The sequence below is a fragment of the Mustela putorius genome, unplaced genomic scaffold (assembly GCF_011764305.1).
Source record: "Mustela putorius furo isolate JIRA1106 unplaced genomic scaffold, ASM1176430v1.1 tig00537248_pilon_pilon_pilon, whole genome shotgun sequence".
NCBI lineage: Eukaryota > Metazoa > Chordata > Mammalia > Carnivora > Mustelidae > Mustela > Mustela putorius.
The window spans coordinates 11,586,171-11,607,088 of NW_025422387.1; the positions used below are offsets into that span (position 1 = coordinate 11,586,171).

The following is a 20,918-nucleotide window of genomic DNA, read 5'->3' on the forward strand; positions in this document are numbered from 1 at the left end:
CCCCCTGGTGTTTTCCTCTCCAGGATCCCTTGTTGCCTGTCTTTTGCAGTTCTGGAAAAGCCTTCCTTCATCTCTGGCCAAAGGGTGGGAGATGGAATGCCTGCCCCTCCAGGCGGCATTTCAAAGGGCAGCCCCGGGGGATGGGGCCAAAGCCAGTGCTCCTGGAGAAAGGCCCAGAGAACTCTTTCATGCTAACGCACTTAACCCTTTGCATGGAGGCTGGTACGTCAAGAACTAGCGCCCGCATGTCCAGCACCTGCTAATCGAGTTGGCAGGATTAGCCTAGCGCTGAAATCACACAGACCCTGGAGGGCCGGAGAAGAGGCTCTCGCACAATGCAGACACACCATGCCCCACTTACAAAGAATCGTTTTTTTTTTTTTTTCCCCAGCAGGAAAAACGCAGGATTCCACTCAAAGGAGACTTTTCCTTTCACTGCCCACAGAAGAGCAAGCTAGGACCACACACTGTTAAAATCGACCACCTGCTTCCAAATTTGATGCCTCCCATCCCCCAGGCTTACCCTCTAATTCGGTCTGTGCTGGGAATGTGGGTTTTCGTCAAGGGCATGCTGACGACCCAGAACCACTCTAGGAGGAAGACACACTCTACTTCCCCAAATGAGTGATGTCTAGAAGCCTAGATTTTCCAGAACCCAGCATTCTACTCCCCTACCCCAACAAAAAGAGAAATGGGGTCCGGAGAGTATGGAGAAGGAATCTGGGTTCAAAGCCTGGCACTACCTCTTCCTGGCCGTGACGGCTTGGGGAAGTCCCTGACCTATTCTGAGCGACAGTTTCTTCATCTGTAAAATGGGGACAATCATAGCACCTGTATTTACAGGGAAACACAGTATCTGTAGTTGCAGAGAAGACTGACCACATGAGGCGGGCAGGGTGCCCAGGGCAACTGCTTGAAGTAGCAGGTAACTGTCATTTTGTTACTGTTGCGAGTTTGTGCATAGCTTTCCACTCAAGCCCCTAAGACCTTGCCTCTTGCTGAATTGTGGGCTCGCTGCAATGCCTGGAGATCTGAAACACCCATGGGTGGAAGCTGGTTGAGGACTATCCTAGGGTCCTCTCCCTTGGATGGGACAAGTCAGTGGTATGCAGATGTAGGACTGGACCTCAGCTGCCCAGAGCCCTTACCTGCCCTACAAGGCACCCAGGACTGGCTGCCTTCCCCTCCCTGTCTCTCTCCCCTCCTCCCCTGCTGGTATGGCCTGGATCGTGTCTCAAATAAACCACCTGCCCTTAAATCCTTGTTCTGAGGTCTTTAGAAAGACAGGAGCCCAGCCAGGGCACTATGATGGTTCAAAACCCAACGTGGCCCGTCCCAAAGCTCTCACACCAACCCCAAGCCCTCTCTGCAAGTTGTCCCTTGTGTGTCCTCAGCACACATCCCTTCATGAACGTGTTCTCCAGATGCTCCATTCCACCCAGAGGAAAGGAAGGGGGACTTCCCACACAAAGCCCCCATCAAACGTGGCCGGGAGGCGCTCCGTGAATTAGCATGGTAGATCTGAACAAGGCCTGACAGCAAACAAAGGTCAGATGTGTTTCCAGAAGTGGGCAGAAGCCTGGGCTTCTGAGGCAGGCCAGCCTAAGCCTGAATCGCAGTCCTGTCCTTCACACACCCCGGGGAACTCCATGTGCCCTGTGGAGCTCCGGGCTTCTCATCGGCAAAAGTGTGGTGAGAATCTAACGAGCAAATGCCTGAATGGGGCCCTCTGAGGCAGCAAATAGGTCAACATTTCTCTAGGCAGGGTAAAACGCACGGGAGTGGACACACAGAATGCCATGGGAACCTCCTACAGCCCGGAAACTTGGAAAGGGCTCATTTAAAAACTTTTCCTTGAAGGGGCTTACACCTCCTTTTTTTTTTAAACATTCAAAGCTAATAGGATAAGCTTCGGCTATCGAGAAAAGTTGCTTACATGGAGTATCTCGTTCCCCAAAGGAGCTGCTGGCTAAATGAGACATCCTCTCCCTCTGAAAGTTAAATATGTGCCTTTATCTGGAGGGCAAGATCTGGGTCTTCCTCATTTTGTAGGGGCCGTTCCTGTTCCCCTTTCAGTGCCTGGTCTGTGCCTGGTGCATAAAAATGCCAAATAAATACTACAGACAGGGAAGGGCAGAGAAGGACAGACAGAGCAAGGAAAGGCAGAAGGGAAAGCCATCACATGCCACTGGTGTACGGCATTGAATCGTCTCTGTCAAAAGGCTTCTTGAAATGATTCCTGCTTTTTTACAAATGATATCCCCTGCTGCTTATGAAATGCAGGTGTGTCCCTGTCGGTGTCCCCTTCTCGCTGCCCTCCCTCCCAACCCCCGTTGCGAGGACAGGACAGGGTTTGGGCTAGAAGAACACCAGACTTGCATGGACCTCACCCGGGGAACTGTGGGGGACAGATGTCCCCTTTATGAGCAGTTTTGTTGTTTCCTTAATGTCATGTCCCCCAGCAGCCCTATGGGGCAGATGTGACCCCAGAGCCTGTGTGACCCGGGGATCAGGATGTTAGTTTTCCCTGAAGAGGTGGGCTAGACTCCTGCCTGTGAACACAGTCCTTCATCCATTTCAATGGTTCACTGAGCTACTGTAATCAATTTAGGAGAAGCTGGCTCCAAGCAGCCCAACCCGCCTTTCTCTGGTGCATACCAGCTTGCTTCGCAATCCCTCTGAGCAGGACACAGTCTTTCCTTCCTGAGGGCCAGTGGTGTGTTTTAACAACCCAGCCCCCAACCTCTGATGGAGGGAACGTTAAAGAAACACCAACTTCGGGCCAGGTGTTCTTACATAACCTGTTTGCTCTGAACAACAGTGCCATGAAGGGTGGATACCATCACGTCCATTTCAAAGTTAGGAAGACTGAGGCTCCATAAGCAGCCTGATCATACAGACAGTAAAGGGCAGAGTGAGAATCATTCACTCATTCATGCTCCTGAACATGACTGTCTTCCCTCTTTGTGCCAGGGGCTCTGTGAGGTCCTGGCCATGTGTCATAAGACAGGGCCAGAATTCTCTCTTCAATCATCTCTCTTGCAAACATTTAGCATGGAGCTCACCAACCAGGTATGTGAACCCACCTCTCACTATTTTAAGCATGAACACCTCTCCTCGGCTGCCTCTGAGTGGATGTGACCTGGCTCTTGGGGCCTTGGGTTGGCAAGAACCCCTTTCTTTCCAGAAGTAACTTTGCAGGTCTATGGCACAAACAATATTTACTGAATGCTTTCTATGTGCCAAGTACATATGTGCTAGCTCTGGACATACAAAGAATGAACAACACGGACAGAGCCCTACCCTCAACCAGTTTAAAGTCTGTCAGAGAGACAGGCAGGTATGCTGCCCAACACATCCTAGTTATGTGATACAATATGACAGTAGAGGATAGGGTGTAGCACTTTGGACCTGAGAGAAGTCCCGGAGGGCTTCCTGTAGGAAGTGGCAACTGAGCTGAGACCGAAGGATAAATGCGCAAGTGCGTAAATTCGGCTATATCCGAGTTATATATCCAAATGTGTATATCCAAATATAGCCAAAGTGCGCAAGAGAGATCCAGGCAGGAGCAAAAAAAGGCAGTTCAAAGATGTGCTGATTGATATGCATGTGGCCCGCCCGAGGGGTAGACATCTCAATGTAGCTAGAGGTCTGGGTGTGAGGAGGGACACAGTGAGAGGGCTGGAAGGACCAATGAGCAAGGGATGGTGCCATTTAGCCTCGTGAGCCCGGATTTGCCCTGAGAGCAAGAGAGAACCAAGGAAGGATTTTAAACAGGGAGGTGAAGGCTAGATCAGCATTTTGGAAAGCCCCCCTCTGGCAGCAGATAGCTAAAATTAAAGGGCATCGCTCACTCATTATCTCTCTGACTTCCTCCCTCTGTTTTCTTTTTCCCAGCTCACAGCATTAAGAGTTCCTCAAGGCTTCCTGCACAATCACCAAACCAAATCATTGCCCCCTTTCCCATGGGGCTTGTTTTGTTGAATACCCCAACCAAACAGTTTTGTTTCATCCTGGTTCCCTTGCGGTCTCTCATTTGGGTTGATGCTTCTAGAAATGCCCCCATATGCTCTCAGTGGAGGATATCCTCAGTGGAGGATAAAACACTTCTTCCCCTCCCTGCTGACAACTCAGTGAGGCTGAGCTCTTTGGCCCAAGACTGGGTTAGGGAAAACAACCACAACAGAAATGAACAAGGTTGGAGGGGAATATTAATGTATAAATCATACTGGAAATGTCAGCCAAATAATGAACAATGATTAGAAAACCCGGCACTTTTCTCCATAGGAGGATATAGTGCAGGACAGCTGTGCATTTATTAGCTGTTGGAGATGTCCCCCTTCTCATCTCGCAACTTCTGCCAAGAGAGGAGAGAGTGACCCCAGAGTCTTCTTGGCTCCCAGGCCCCAGAGGTGCTCATCCAAACACAAAGACCAGTTGGCCATCTTTCAATTCAAGAGATGGGGAGAGGGTAGCCAGCTGCGGGAAAGAGGATGAAAAGATGATCAGCTCCGGTCCAGGATCTGGTTGAGAACATTCTGCCTCGGGGCTAGCCTTTGTGGCTGGCCTACTGTGTGACAGGCCCTTTGCAAAATGCTTAAGAATCTGGGATCTCGAATCATAGAGGTGGTTTGATGAGCAGATCTACCCACTGGGAGACTCTGGCTTTACTCCTGAAGACCAGCGTTTCCTCATCTGTAAAATGATGGTGAACAGACCCTACCTTCCACGATTGTTGCAAGGATTACATGAGATCATGCATAAAAGTGTTCAGCAAAATGTCCCGCATTTAGTACGCCCTCAACACATGTTACCATGGACGCCATCATCATCCCATTCAATGCCCACCTCGGCAACCAGTAGACTCACAATCCCCCTTCCCATACAACTGTAACTGGATGCAAAGTTTTGCATGTACTAGGTAAAAACTCATAAAAGGGAACACGAATTCCCATTATGATCGTTGCGAAACACAGAAATGTTTCTATTAATGGAAAAGTAAGTCTGGGCTTTAAGCTGGTGATCTCTGAAACGCAAGCTCGTAATTATATCCTGCCAATATCCTGTGTGTCGAGCAAATTCCTGAGGCTTTCAGGAGCCTTGCAGCAGCTGTGACATCAGTGCTGATCACCTCCCCAGTGTTTCCAGGGTTCGGAAAATTAGTGCAGCCAGTGGCTCAAACCAACCATGGCTTACTTTTTCCTCTTAGCTAGCTCATCACCTGTGGCCGGAGTCGCTGTACAAAGCCAGGACGTTTTCAGATCAAACATTATGTTTTGAGGCAAAAACTCAGGTTAGAAGATGCTACAGGGCAAGACAGGAACTGAGAAGAGCGGAAAATCCAAGTGACTAGGTCCAGTAATGGAGCAAAACTGGATAAAGTAGTGCACGGCTCTTTTAAATAAAAATTAGTAAAGTGACAGCTTACAGAAAAAGAAGTGGAAAGCATGTCCAGCCGGGCTGCTGGGGAGGTACAGAAAGGGCATGCAAACAATGGAACAAATCGGAAATCCTGTGCTGCTTAACTCAGTTTTCCAAGCTCACTCTTGACCTTTCCAAGAAAATACTTATGGGTCTCACCCCTCCAGAAGCAGGCAGTGACCTAGTTTGGAGCACATGAAGTGCCTTTATTTGCAGAGCTCTGCCCCGACCCACCTAGGTCCTCTGTGACATGGGACTTTCAGTGCTAAATCCCAGGCAAACCGAGATGTTTGATCACTCTGTTGAATATTTCAGTAATGGTATTCTAACGCTGACACTTCAGAACTGAATGATGTGTGCCTCAGTCACACTGGTTGGCGGTGACTGATTCATTACATAAACCAGCTGTTTTCCACCAAGGGTAACTTTGCTCCCCCTGGGGAGATCTGGGAAAGTCTGGGGACACTTCTGGTTGTCACAACAGGGGATGGGGTGTGTATCTGTGTGTGTGTGTGTGTGTTTGTGTTGCAGGGTTGCTCCTGGCTTCTGGTGAGTGGAGGCCAGCCATGCTGCTCAGGATCCTGCAAAGTCCAGGACAGCCACCCAGACCAAGAATTATTTGGGCCCAAATTTCAACAGTGCTGAGGTTGAGAAACCCTGATGTAAATGCTTGAACATGTCCCCCAAGAAGTGGGATGGTTTGGAAAATCCCAAAAGACCAATGGGGAACAAGTACTACAGAAAAGAAGGGAAGGTGCTGAATTTTCCAGAACTTGAACCTCACATCAACCCACGGAGGGGATTTAGCGAGTAGGTTTCTCTTCCCACCTTGCATTAACAGAAAATCAGTTTCTACAACTAAATAAATGCTGAATGATTTATTGAAAGATTCTGATTGGAGGGAATCCCCAAGCCATTAATGTGATTGGTGCATTCACATCATATGAGTGGTTCAGCCTCATTTTACATCAGAGAGGTTTAGAAACTTCCCTAGAATCACACAGCTGGGAAGTGGAAGAGCCAGGACCCAAACTCAGCTCCCTCTGGCTCCAGGGTGTGGATCCTGCTGTCGTTTTATGGTAAGACAACAACGCTGGGTTCCCTAGATGCGGGTCCTAAGATGGGTGTTCTCCTGAGCGATAGATGGAAGTTCTCCAAGAGAGGCCGATTCCATTGTAGGGGGAGCAGAACAGGAAATGGGGGAGAAGCTAAGCTAAGATGTGGTTTCAAGTGACTCTGGTCTCAGCTTGATCCGTCTGGAGCTCTGGACCATGAATTGGATCACAGAGGGTGTCTGCCCTGAGGCAAGCTAGCTGGCCTACTGTATACCTACCCCAGTGAGTGCCTGGCTCTGAGCCAGTGGGGGAGGGGGAGGATCCCCGCCCCCCCCCCCAACAGGCACCTCGGGGTGAGGCAGCTGCAATTCCCCAAGAGCAAACCTCCAGTGGAGGGCTCAGGTTTGAGATGTTAGTAGCGTCCACAGCCACTGGTAAATGAGGTCCCTGGATATACATCCAGACATACATGGGTAGGGGAAGGCGGTGCTCTGTGGTCACTGACTTCATCATCCTGTCTTCAAAGGAGAGGAGTGAGTACTCCTTCATGGTCTTCGAGAAAAATGAGTCATAGCATCTACAATGCATTCTGACACCCAAGCCCCTCCTGTCTCGGACTGTGAGAGCAGGTGACTTGGAGAACATCAGAACCCCTGGCTTCTGCCTTGCACTCGACTGTCAGAAGGAAAGGCCACCCTGACAACAGCACTGTTCTCCCCAAGGCCTTGGGCGACTCCCTCCAGCAAGATGACAGCTCCAGCTCCCGAGGAATGGGGCTGGAGGGGGAGTGAGCAGTCCTTACTACCCAGGCCTGGGGCTCCAGGTAACAGCGCCCACGAGTCAGAGTGGCAGGGCCCGGTACTGCAGCTGCTGGCAGAATCAGCGGTCTCTGGACCAAGCCCCCTGCCCGGTACAAGCAACTGCAAAATATGCTCAAGTTCTTCTGAGTCCTGATCCAAGCTTTGCCCATGCTGTGTCCTTGCCCAGAACACCCTTCCCCCTGCTTCACTTGGCTAAGTCCCACTCCTCCCTCAAGACTTCAAAGGCCTCCGGGAGGGCCTCCCCTGATGCGCATCAGGTATCTCCCACCCCCATCCTCCCTCTGGAGTAATAATTAACCTACTGGTTCACCCCCACCCTAATTCTAGACCCCTGTTCCTCACTTAGGCTGCAGTGCAAATCTGACCCCTCTGAGAGGCTTATTAAAAATGCAGGTTTCTAGGCCCTATCTCCAGCATCTGGGCCAGGAAGTCTTGGGAGGGGCTCAGGTGGGACAATTTTAAGCAGCCATGTCTCTGACAATGCTGACCCAACCAGAACCACAGCACACTCTAAAAACAGAGTGGGGGGAAAGGGGTTACAACACACACAGGAGACAGACAATTCAAATGCTTCTCCAATGACAGTTTTGAAAGATGTCCCCTCCTTTCCATACCCAGTCCCTGCAGTTAAAAACAAAAAACAAAAGAACAAACAAACAAAACGCTTGGTTCAAACTCAAGTTTCCTAGAGCACAAGCCACCCGAATTCACCACCGAGCACTTTTCCTGCAAGAAATGCAGATAGGAGTGGCCAGGTTTCCAAGGATCCAGACCTCGGTTCTGCAGAAACCTGTGGAAAGACCTGGAGAAGGAGGAAAGCTGCAGATAACGCACGAATGAGAGCTGGGAAACCCATCAGCATCTTCCTGCAGCTGAATCCACAGTCATCAGACAATACGGGGATTGTGCTGACATCCGACCACTTAGAACGAAACTCCATTCCGCGCTCATGAACCTATTAGATGAAAAGTCCTCAATTTAGATAACTGCAAATTGCTTTCTGAGCATAATTTCCTATTAGTTTGCTAATCTCTCTATTCAGAACGCCAACAAGACAGCTGATGATAATTCCGGAGGAAGTGGCCATTAAGCCGAAGGAGGAGGAGAGGGGGTTAGACATTCGCGAGTATCCTGGCTTCCTGGGTAGGGGGGGTACCCCAAAATTAATCCATAAATTTAGTAACAGTATTTGCTTTCATGTATGATGTTCTTATAATACACCAGGTACCGGGGGCTGAGCTTTTTACCTTACTTACCCCACTTAGGGTTTTGGGGGGCTTTTTGGGTTTTTTTGTGTGTGTTTGTGGTTTGTTTTCTTTTTTTAACAATCTAGTGAGGGAGATATTATTTTCCTCTTTTGACAGAAGAGGAAATGGGGCTCAGAAGTGGTCACATGACTGTTAGTGGAGTCAGGATTCAAATACAGGTGTATGCATGTGACCTACAACCCCGGATTCCAATCATGCCTTATCTTTTGGCTTATCACACAAATACTTACTGGATGAGATGATGATGAACAAGACTCAAGTTTACAGAATGAGGCCAAGAGATGAAATAACATAGAAGCCTAAAAAATAGTTAGCAAAGATTGACCCATCTATAAAAACAAAAACAAAACAAAAACAAAAACAAGAAAAAAACCAACCAAACAAACAAAAAACACACAAAAACCCAAAACAAAACAAAACAAAAAACAAACAAAAAGCCGCCGCTACCACCAACAAACAAAAAAACAACAAAACCTAAAAAGCAAAACTCACCTACTGAAATGTCAGGCTGGAGAATAAAGTTTGATTTTGTCAAATTGCTACTTTTATGTAGAGCAGTGGTTCTCAAAATGCGGTCCCAGGACCAGCAGCACCAATGTCACCTGGGAACTTAGCAGAAATGCAAATTCTGGGGCTCCACCCCAGGCCTGCTACATTGGAGACTCTGGGGCAGGCCTAGGAATCTGTGTTTTAACAAACCCTCCAGGGGATTCTGATGTCCACTTGAGTTTGAGACCCCTGATCTAGACAAAGAAAATCAGCTCTACAAGGAATTTGGAGATCACTCAGAGCAGTGCTTCCCCAACCTTAATGTGTACAAGAATCACTTGAATAATCTTAAAATGATACCACAGGTCTGGGCAAGGTCTGAGTGTCTGCATTTCTAACCAGCTCCCAGGTGATGCTGATGCTGCTGGTCCAGGGACCACACGTGGAGACACATGGGTCCAATCCAATCCTTCACCCAGCAGGTTTCTGGCAATAACAGAACCACCAATGCTCTAGGTTTCAGGGCGGGGGTAGGGGGAGGCACTGTCTTCAGGGTAGATTGAAACTCACACCTCTGGGATGCTTTAGGACAACAGGAAATGACTTGTGCCACAGACTACTACTTTTCCCAAGTTCCCATTGGAGTGTGAGATCTCCCCTGGGCACTTTAATTCAAAGCCTAGCCCTTCCCCCAGCCCATCCTTACTCCCCTCGCTGCTTTGTTCTCCTTTGCACTTAGCATCCTCTGAACTTAAAGAATGACCTATTTCGTAGGTTTGTTGACTGTCCTTCCACTCACCTGGCATTGTACGTTCCCCAAGGGCAGCGCTTTTGTGTGTTTTAGTCACTGTGATTTCCCTTCAGCCTAGAACCGTGCCTGGATTATAGTAGGTGCTCAATAAAGAGCTGAGCAAATGAACACCCCCCCCAAAAAAGCTGCTTCCTGGTTCTTGGTGCCACTGCTCTGCACTGTCATCTATCATGGCTCTTTACGCACACACTTCGGTTCTACCGAAATTCATTTCTCTATAGGTACATCTTTCCCAAGTTCTGTTGCAGCTAGACAAGCACAAAATTGCTGTAGTTACACAAATGTCAAAAAACTGGAAGCATACCGGACCTTTGGAGCAACTACAGGCTCTGCTTCCACCGTTCTGGAGGCTTCTCTAAGAGCTGAGCAAATTGGTGAGATCAACAATGCAATCCAACCTCGGTTGAATTCTGCTTCTTACACCCCAGGAGCCATTTCTGCACCAGGTGGAGTGAGGAAGAATGTTCTTTGACAGACCACGGTCATATGGGGTGAGAACATTTCACTGGCTCCTTCCCACAGCCCCATGGAAGGGGCCAGCATCACCCCCACTTTGCAGAGTGGAAAACTGAACCCCAAGATGACGGATAATTTGTCGGCTCAAGCTCATACAGAGAATGCAGCAGTGGGACTGGGACTCACATTCAGTTCTGGCTACTTCCAAAGCCTGTGCTTCTCCCCCACGTTCCGATCCCTCCTCCAACCTTCCCCGCCCCCCACCCCCAGCAGGGTCTGAGTCTTTGTTCATTACTTCTAGAACGGGGAGCAAGAGCAAAGGCCGCCTCAGAGTTCCGCCTCTCGGGCTGAAAATTAAAACGGCTCAGGAAGTGTTCAGCCTCACTGACTCCTGGCTGCGTCCCTGTCACCTAATTACCCGACATCAAAGCCTCCAGTCCGCAGGTGTGAGGATGTGAGAGCTGCCGCTTCCCTCAGAACGCGGTGTGACTGGTGTGAGTACGCAAGGATGAGACAGGCCCCCCGGGGGCAGCTGGTGTGTGGGGAGTATCAGTGCACCCGAGGGCCTGGCCTCAAGCCTCTCAGAGTCAGAAAGGCCAGGGTCACCATCCTGAGGGCTCCCTCACCTGAGAGCCAGGGTCTAGTGGGCACCAAGGCAGTCGTTCTGGACCTTTGCTCCCCACTGCCCCTTATGCCTGGGAGCTTATGGCCCCTTATGGCTAATGAATCCTCCCCAACTCCGGGAAGGAAGGGAACTCAGCCTTACCTCTGTTACTCAGGTGAGACACCCAGGCAGGGGGAGAGTAAGCGCTCGGCACCGCTGCTGTCCCCTCCACCAAGGGGCAGAGATGTGCGGAGGCCAGAAGGAGCCCAAGGGGTGTGGCCAGCCTGGGCTGGACAAGGAAAGAGAGATTCCTACATCCTTTTCAATTGAACCGTTGCTATCAAGCAGACAGGCACTCTCACGTGGCGTTCTCAGATATAGTTAAATATTATTGACAATCTTACAGGAATTGGACCAGAAAAGTATTTTGCACACGCTTATGGCAGGAGCGAGGGAGGCCAGGCAGAAAGGCATTCCCGACCTCTGACAGAGGACAGAGCTCTGAGCCTGGCACTGTGCTGTGTCCCTGAGTCCTGATTTGTTGGATGCTAACTGCCACATCAGGCAGGAAGAAGGATTCTTCTTTTCATGCAGATTAAAAAAAACCAAACAAAAAAAAAACAAAACACACAAAACTTGGAAGAGAAATGTGGGGTGACTTGTCCAAGGTCACAGTTAGAGAGGAACAGAGCCAGGATTTGAACCCATCTTAGTCTGACTACAGAGTCCACGTCGGACATTTTTTCTGCCACTTTTCCTGCCTTTTGCCAGCCACAAGCTGGCACGTGTGTGCAAGTGGGGGAGCTTTGCAAGGTCGAGCCTTCCCGACCAGAACTCGAGACCCACATGATGCCACGGAGGGGAGAGGAGTTAGGGGTCGGGACTGTGTGACCTCAGGCAGGGGGCTTCTCCTGGCTGAGACTCGGCTTTCACATCTGTAAAACACGGAGAATCAGGATACCCTCCTCGGAGGACGAAAAACAAAGGAGGAAAGGACTTCACAAACTCTAACTCAGGAATTGACAAACTACATGTGACGGGCCAAAGCCAGCCTGTAGCATATATTTGTAAATAAGGTGTTACTGGAATAAATAAATGTGTCACACCCGTTCGTTGACATACTGTCTGTGGCGGCTCTTCCGCCACGCGGCAGAGTTGAGTCGTTGGGTCTGCAGACCCTAACGTGTTTACTATTCAGCCAACTGGACCAAAAGTGGACCAACCCCCGATCTTAGAGGCTACAAATGTGCAAATACGGCGGTGCCTTGGCAAACAGTTTTCCACATTTCCCACATCATCCAATGGCTCTGCTGCTTCCTCCAACTGCCCCCTTGACCCTTTCCCCAAAGGTAGAGGTTCCCTTAAGACAGGGTTCTGAAACATGGAGCAAGCGATCCTCCGGAGATCCAAGAAATCAAACCTCTATAAGCTACTTCAAAGCCCAGCATGGCTCCCGTGGACCTCAGACACCACGAAAACATTTCTGGATGCAGCCACTTACTTGCAATTTTTACACTTGAGACCGAAAAGCATTCCTTTCCCACAGACTGTGCACGTCTGAGACATCCAGTACTTGGTGGAAAACCTATGGAAGAGAGACAGAAAACGTTCAAGGGCAAGGTCGTGGTGACCGGGCTAATCTCTACAAGGATGAGCTGCTTCAAGAGGAAGCACACAGGCCCCGGATTCTAGTCTTGCTTCTTCTAAGACGTGTGACTTCATCAGGTTGTCCAGACCACCGGAGACTTGGTCTCCCTGTCTGTAGAGTAGGGATGATAGCCAATGTCACAGGTGACTGTGGGGACCCAACGGGCCATGCATGTCAAGGGCCTCCCACTGCCTGGCAGGTAGTAAGGGCTCACTCAACTGGGCTGTAACTTCATTATTACCTGGACATTCGTGACAAGTCTTGCCTGGTGCCAGGCTATGTGCCGAGTTCAGTACTGGGATGGGGCGATGGATGGGGCTAGAGCTGTCCTCAGAGAACCACAAAGCAAGGTGGGGGCTCCCAGGAACCCACCCATCACCCCTCACTGCCAGTCACATCATCTGGGACACTTTGATGGGGGCCTACCACCCCCAGAAGAGCTGAGGCCTCAAACTTGAGAAGAGGGTCCCCAAAGTGAAAGCTCTTGTAGGCGGTGAGCTCACCCTCCTCGCCAATCACCACCGCTTGCCTTGCGGCAAACGCAAGGCAGTTGGGAGGGCTCCGACAGACAGCTAGGGAGAGGGAACCATCGGGAACAGAAGTGCATCACATTAACTTCCCGGGCTCTTGCTGCTACTGGGGTGCTTTCTTCCCTCAAGAGATACCAGGCAGCAGCGGGGCTGGCCCCAGAAAAGTGCTGAAGGTTGCTGGGTCAGAGTTAATTTTCATTTTCAATTTTTGCCACCTTCTGCAGGAGTTGTATCTAATCTCCTCTGCCTCTGAGTGTCAAAATGAAAATCAAAAATGATTATGTAACTCGGTGTTTTGAGAACTTTGAGGGCAAGGCTGCATCCCTCTGCGGTACCAACATGCTTGATTTGGGTCAGTCACCCTCTGAGCAGGACCAGCCGCAGCCCAAAGCCTGTGTATTGAAGCAAATAGTAATATTTGGAATGGGGACTCTTGTGACTGAGGAAATTTCCTCTCCAGTTCTGGACTGGGGGGTGGTCCAGTCTTTTTCTGTTTCTTCCACGGGTCCAGCAAGTCTGGCAGGCCCTACCTTGTGCTATTTGGCAGCTCTTGGGGATGAAGAGAATAGGCTTGTGCCCCCCCACCCTGCAACCAGCCCACTGTGTGGGGACTGCGGGCGGGCAGCACGAGCCTTGGAGCCTAGAGTTCTCTTTCTTTTCCAGTCCTCTCCCATCTCTGGGATCAGCTCTCTCTCCTCCTGAACTCTGGCTGGGGTGGCTCTGAGGACGGTGGAGGGAATGGGATATTAATTTCATTTCTTCACCAAGGCTGGGGTGAGTCTAGGTCTCTTCCTCCTAGCATGGAGCCCGGGGAGAAATACAGGGTGACACAAAAGAATAACAGGGCATCCCAAATCCCGGCTCCTCCAAGAAGACCTTTCTAATGCCCAAGATCATGACTCTGCCTCTGGGAATCAGGATCTGAGGACAAGGTAGAACCAGATCTAAAACACTCTAGTCGCTAGAGCCGTGGGATGAGAGCCGCGGGATGAGGCCGAGCAAGAGGGCGAGGCTGCGCTAGGGGGAGGGTCAGTCCAGGGGTGAAGCCCGGCCAGGGGTGCGGCCAATACCGGATGAAGCTAAGCAGGGGTCTACTGAACCCACTGCGGATCTGAGCCAGAGATGGGTTCAAACTAGAGGTGGAGCTGAGCCAAGGGTGTGGCGGACTTAGGGGTGGAGCTAAGACGGGGTGTGGCCTACCCAGGGGTGGAGCTGAGTCGGGGGTGGCCTATCCAGGGATGGAGCTGAGTTGGGACGGGACCAATCCAGGGGTGGAGCTGAGCCAGGGGTGTGGCCAACCCAGAGGTGGGACCAACCGAGGGGTGGAGCTGAGCCAGGGGTGTGGCCAACCCAGAGGAGCAGTTGTGCCGGGGGCAGTGGGGAAGCAAACAGCCAGGGCCGTTCTCTTTGCTGCCTTTCTCGCTGCATCTCCCGCCTGACCGTGGACGAGTCTATCACGTATTTCTCACGGCTTCCTCCACCGTTTCCTCATTTAGTCTTAACAACTATCCTGTCAACATGTTTCTTTCAAAAACTGTTGACAAGGTGCCATTCCGGGAGAGTGTGCTCCTTCCGCCTGGCCCCGCACCCCCAATGGCGATCCGTCTGCCCCCGATACTGCCCCCACCTTTGTAGCCCCGCTCCCAGGTACCGCAGTCTGTTAGCCCTCTAACCCTCCACCGGACCGCGAGCTCCACAAGGGCGCAGGCCCTAGGTCTTGCGCGGTGCTGCTACGCAGGCACAGATATGCTCTACAAATACCAGCGCAAGAAATCCATGAATGAGTGCACAGGTCCCTCGGCCACTTCCCAGAGGCCTCGGTACAAAGAAAACTCTGAGCAGCAGTGACCGAAGAACACCGAGTGCGAAGTTTAATTAGCTTGTAGGCGCATCACTTAGTCGTCCAGGGCCTCAGTCTCCCTGTCAAATGGACATGACCACGCTTGTGCTACATACCCCCACTGAGCTTATGGGAGACTGTGAGGATAACGACATAAAATGTAGAAAGTTAAATCTGGAAAGTTAATGAACTTCTTACAAGGGATGTTTAGTAGATACAAGTCTCCTTCCTGAAAGGACAGCGTACCCCTGGGGAAGTTATTGCCACGGACCCAATAGGGCTGGAGATCTGGACGGACCTACACCTCAACAGAGAGTGAGCACCTCTGAGTTCAGTATGAAATCTTGTCTTCTGGGAGGGGAGACCCAAAATTAAGAATGTAAGGCACTTGTTTGACAATGGTACCGTTTACTGAGTGCTTATTATATGCCCTTTGCTTGGCACTTGGCATATATTATCTCATTTGACCTTCACCACACCTATGGGTAGGCAGAATTACCTGATGAGAGAACTGAGCCTCAGAGAGGGTAAGTAACTTCCTCAAGGTTGCAAAGCTTTACTAGCCAGGATTGAAACACAGGAAAGTTGGACTCCAAAGCTCTGGCTTTCTAACCATTACTTGCTGATTTTACCAGGGCCAGGTTAATAAGATGCCACAACGAGGTTTCGCTTGGCAGAGGAGAGAGGGGCATGATGACACCGGAGCCAGAGCAAAATTTCTGCCCAGCCTTTCCCCACTCTGGCGGCCGAAGATCCCAGCCTTCACTGTGCTGGGAGGTGGGCCCCGGTGCCCAAAGGAAACCAGCCTACCTGTGCTTGATGGAGTTGCCGAGGTCTCTGCGAGGGATCTGCGGGGACCAGCGCGGCACGGACAGCGTGTCTGCAGGGAGAGGAGAGAGGAGAAGAAGAGCCCGTTACACAGAGGGTCAGAGGTTGAGGCGGGTTCCAGCGCCCTGGGAGGAAGAGGGAGGCTCGCCGGCTTCAGTGACCACCAACATCACTCACCAAACCGAAGCCAAATGGAACACTGGGTTAACGTGTTACTTTGACTGAAGCAAGATCCCCTGAGCAGGGCAGCTAGAGAGTGCCGTGAAAGAAGCCAGCTGTGGCAAGAATAAAAATGAGCATCGCTTCCATTTATGGGGTGCTTAGTGTGTGCCAGGTATGTGGCAAGTGACTCACATACTTTCATTCATTACATGCTCAAAACAATCCCAAAGAAAGGGGTGGTTAGCATCCCCACCCTACAGACAACACCATTGAGGCTTGGAGCAAGGAAGTCATTGGTGTAAGGTCATACACCTTGGAGAATGCACAGCAGCTGTGAATCCAGATTTGAGAGACTCGAAGGCACACGCAGAAATGTGCGCAAAGTTCTAAAATGGTAGATTCCAAATGTCAGGCACGGATGCACCACTTTTCCTGTTTTTGTTCTGTCCCGTAAAGCCCATAAAATTATTTACTTATTATCTTAAGGTAACCCTCTTTGTTTGTTTTAATATACTTATTTTAAAAGCACGCTCTATATTGAAAACTAATGTCACTTTCTGTATATTGTCACTGATTCTTTAAAATATGTCCAACCACGTACCACTTAAACTCATGCTAAAATAAGTGGATGGAGAGCCACCTGGGTGCCTCAGTTGGTTAAGCATCTGAGCATCTGATTCTTGATTTCAGCTCATGTCATGATCTCAGGGTTGTAGAGTGAGCCCTGTTTCAGGCTCCGTGCTGGGTGTGGAGCCTGCTTAAGATTCTCTCTCCCTCTTTCTCTTCCCCTCTCCCCACTTCTCTCTTAAAAAAAAAAGTAAGTGGATGGGTTGAGGAGTGAATGCAAGAGTGAGTGGATGTATGGATAGACAGATGGGTAAATGGATTGGTAAGGGATGGTGGATGAATGTTTGGAGAGGTGGGTAGACGGTCAGATGAGCAGGTAGATGGATGGATGGGTAGGTGGGTAGTTGGATGAATGAATGGATGGATGGATACATGGATTGGTAAGTGGGTGGGTGGATGGATGAGTATTTGGATAGTCAGGTGGACAAGTGGTTGGATAGGTAGGTAGAAAGATAGGTAAGTAGTTAGATGGATAGGTGGGTAGGAAGGTGGTCAGAATGGTAAATGGGTGGATGGATGGATGGATGGATGGATGGTTGGATGGATGGATGGATGGATGGCCGGATGGATGGATGGATGGTCAGATGGATGGATGGATGGTCGGATGGATGGACGATGGAGGGATAGGTGGGTGGGTGATGGATGGGTAGGTGGGTGGATGAATTGGAAGGTGGGTAGATATATGTACAGATGGATAAAAAGATGGATAGATAGACTGATGGATGGATGGGAATGAGCAAGAAACCATAAATCACATGGACTTCAGACTGGATGCTTATCCCCATCTGGTCTTTCTTTTCATGCCTTAAACTAAATCCCGGGGACTTCCACTAACGCTCCACCTCACATCCCTCCTCCTCGACCTCGAAGGCCCCGAGGAGATGTGTGAAACTGCAGCAGAAATGAAGCTGCACTGTGTGTGAAGTCTGCACCAGCTAGGCAGAGAGGAAGCGAGTGGCTGACCAACACACCAGCTCTCCTTTCGCAGGCCAGATAGATGGAGCCAGCTCCCTGTTTTCGGAGCTAACACATGCCTATCCCATTTTACACAGCCATTGTTCCAGAGTGGTGTGTTCCCTGGGAGCTGGTCATGTCTGAACCGATCAGAGAGCATTTAACCTCCAACCCACTCCCTCCTCTCTTCTGTCTAAGGACACCATTCACAGCCATCTGAAAGCTGTTTCCAGGAACCCCAATTCTGCCCTTGTAAAGCTGGGACCCTTTCTGGGAGAGCTAATGATTTTCCAAGCCCAAAGGGCAGAGAAAAGCCACTCGAGGAGCAGTATGGTGTATCAATCAGAGTCATAGCCAGTGGAATTTCCTCCAGTTTAACCAAAAGCTAAATGTCACCCCATCCAAGCCATCTTGCCAGTTGTTTCAGTTTCTGAGGGCAACAAAAAGGACAAGAAAGAAAAAACGATTTTAAAAAAAGTGAAAGGGAGCATTCTTTCCATTCCAAGCTCCTCTGGGGACTTAAGTCTGTTTTCGGAAGACGGATGCTACTTTCTAACTCCTTAAAATGCTTTCCCCAGCGCCAGGGCAGGTGCAGATAGGACAGCTGGGCCGGAGAGAAAGCGCTCGCTAGCTCTGATGCACTGGCTCCTCACGGGAAATCTGCAAAACTAGGAGTGCCGACTGGGCTTCATCTCATGGGACATTCGTAGTGGCTGTCTAGAAAAGTGTGTTGAGAAAGATACTGAGGCCCAACAGGCAAGAACAGGAAAAAATGATCAGCCATGTCCACCATGGGTGAAGAATAAGGTAGAACCAACAAGTCTGTGTATATGTGCCCCTCCTGCAAGGATGGGGACCCCAGCCTCATTGTTGCATCACCAGGAGCAAAGCAAGTTCTTCTTATATGTTTGCGGAGTCCAAGTGTATTATGATGGAAGCGCGAGTTAACTGATTGCTCGGTATGTGTTAGGCATCAGGCTGTGCAGTGTAGACCTGGAAATTATGTCTCAGTGCATCAATGGGCTTGTTCTTCCCGACAAGACTCAGGGCTCAGAGACGCAGTAGCGTGCCAGAGGTCATGCAGCGAGGCACAGTTGAACCTCACAGAGTAATTCTGCCATTTCTTATAAGTCTTGCAAAAGCCCCTTCACCAGTATTCTCAGCCAAGGTAACCTGTGCCTCCCAAGGGACATTGGGCAATGGTTGTCACAGTGGGGTCAGGAGGTGTTATTGGCACCCAGTGGGTGGAGGCCATGGATTCGGGTCAACATCCTATAACGTGCAGGCCAGCCCCTCCATCAAAGAATTAACCAGCCCCAAATGTTGAAAGCACCAAGGCTGAGAAGCCCTGATCTAGATATTTTCCACTTTCCTAACCACCTCACACCCCCTGCCACCAACCCCAAGAAACCAACATGGTACTTCTGAGGCTCAAGTCAGCAGAGAGCAAATCCTCTTTTATTATAAGCACATCTCACTTTCAGATTCATATCCCAGTTATGCTGTTATTCTCAATTACAGCACCTTCTCAAGAAGTAGAAGTAATTAAGTTTAGTCGTTTGGTTTCATTTCCTTCTGGTTGAAGGGGTGAATTCTGTCAATTACATCGCACATTTACAGCGTCATTAGTCTCAAGCAGTAATAACCAGCACGCGGCTTCGAACGTGGGTGTGCAGACCTGAACTTTGAGATCCTTGCTTTACTTTCTCCGTGTGGATTTTATTAAACTTGCCAACTCGAGCCTAAAAGCAAAGGAAAACTGTTTAAAGGGAAGGGGGGGTGGTGGAAATCTATGAAAATCCAGGCCTTATCATAACAGAGAAGGCAAACAGCATTTACAGCAATTAAACTGATACAGAAACTTCTGTTTAACAATCAAAGCGCCTATTAAGATGTCTCCATAGCTGAACAAAAGCTTCTTTTCTACTCTAATTTTCTGATAACAAGTCATGCAGACACGGAGACAGAATTGTGCGCGTCCCTGGTGCCTTCAGTCCCAGGGGTAGAATAATAGAAATCTCTTCTCAGATGTTTTCATTTCCAGTGCATAGAAAGGGAGCGGTGGAGGGAAAGAGGGTCCGTCTCCCCTTCCACAGGTCAGTCTCTATGGTCTCTCAGCTGTTCCTCTGTACAGAAAGGGGGTAAACCAGGACCCTCAGTCTTTGAAATCCCCTTGGGAGCCAGATGGACAGACAGAAGCCCTGACACAAGGAACCGGCATTAATAAAGCATTCATGTTATACAGAGCTTTGAAATGAGAAGCTTGGGCTCTGGCCTGGCAGGAAGGAACTCAAGCCAAAAGAAGTCAGGTGTGTGGAAAGTACTTTTTAAAGATTTTATTTATTTATTTGATAGAGGGAGACATAGCAAGAGAGGGAACACAAGCTGGGGGAGTGGGAGAGGGAAAAGCAGGCTTCCTGCTGAGTAGCGAGCCCAATGCGGGACTCGATCCCAGGACCCCAAGATCATGACCTGAGCAGAAGGCAGACATTTAATGACGGAGCCAACCAGGCACCCCTGTGTGTGCAGAAAATATTTAAAAACATTTAACACAGAGATACCAGGTAAAAATAGGGCATGATAAAGCAAACGAAGAGGAAAAGAAAAAGTATGAGAAAAAAAGATGGTGAAGACAAAGACAAAGAAAAAGAAGAAAAGAAATGAGAAACATAATGATAGATCTGCTTTTTGTTGAGTACTACGGTGTGCCAAGCTCTAGTGCCAAATAAGCCCTTTCTGGACGTGACCTCATGTAATCCAGCCCCTGCGGCCTATGATGCATGGAACACAGCAGCTGTTAGGATTAGCTCCATCTCACCAAGAGGTAAGTCAGGAAGTTACGCCATTGGCCCAAGGTCACACAGCAAATAAAGGCCGGGACTGGGGTTTTTAATTCAGGTCACCAGAGCTTGGGTTCAATAAATGACGGCCACTTTCATCCCCATTTCACAGACAGGAACACTGAGGCTTAGAAGTACTAAGCCATCACCCATAGCTAGTGGCTGCGTTGGGATTAGAACCGCAGACAGGAACAAACCAGATGCTTCTAGTCCAGGAGGCTCTCTAGCTACATGGAGTTCAACCCATCCTGGAGTGTCCCTGCCTCCTGTCCCTGCCTGGGAGGAGCGAAGGACACGAGGAACATCGACCCTTAACATGCTCAGGGAAGAGCTGTCGGAGGCCTGGCGGGTGGTGTCAGGCTACGCTGTTCATTTCAGCCGTCACCCCTGCAGTTAGCCAGCAATATTTTCATGAGTAGAATCATGCCCACACCCTTCCCCAAGAAGTCCTAATCCCTAAAACCCGTAGGTAAGTCACCTAACAGGCAGAAGAGATTTTTGCTGTTGTGATTGCATTAAGGATGACCCAGGCGGGTCCATAGTAATCATGAGTCCTTAGGTATC

The 20,918-nt window shown here is 49.7% G+C and overlaps 1 protein-coding gene across 5 annotated transcripts in view; it reads right to left on the reverse strand.

Moving 5' to 3' along the window:
• Positions 1-20,918, reverse strand: part of KSR2 (kinase suppressor of ras 2) — a 413,499-nt gene that overhangs the window by 102,300 nt on the left and 290,281 nt on the right. For all 5 annotated transcript variants that reach the window (XM_045073653.1, XM_013056579.2, XM_013056580.2 and 2 more), the window contains exons 6-7: positions 15,754-15,823; positions 12,427-12,510 (exon numbers count right to left, since the gene is read on the reverse strand). In XM_045073653.1, the coding sequence (XP_044929588.1) occupies positions 12,427-12,510; positions 15,754-15,823 (154 nt within the window). The remainder of the gene's footprint in view (positions 1-12,426; positions 12,511-15,753; positions 15,824-20,918) is intronic.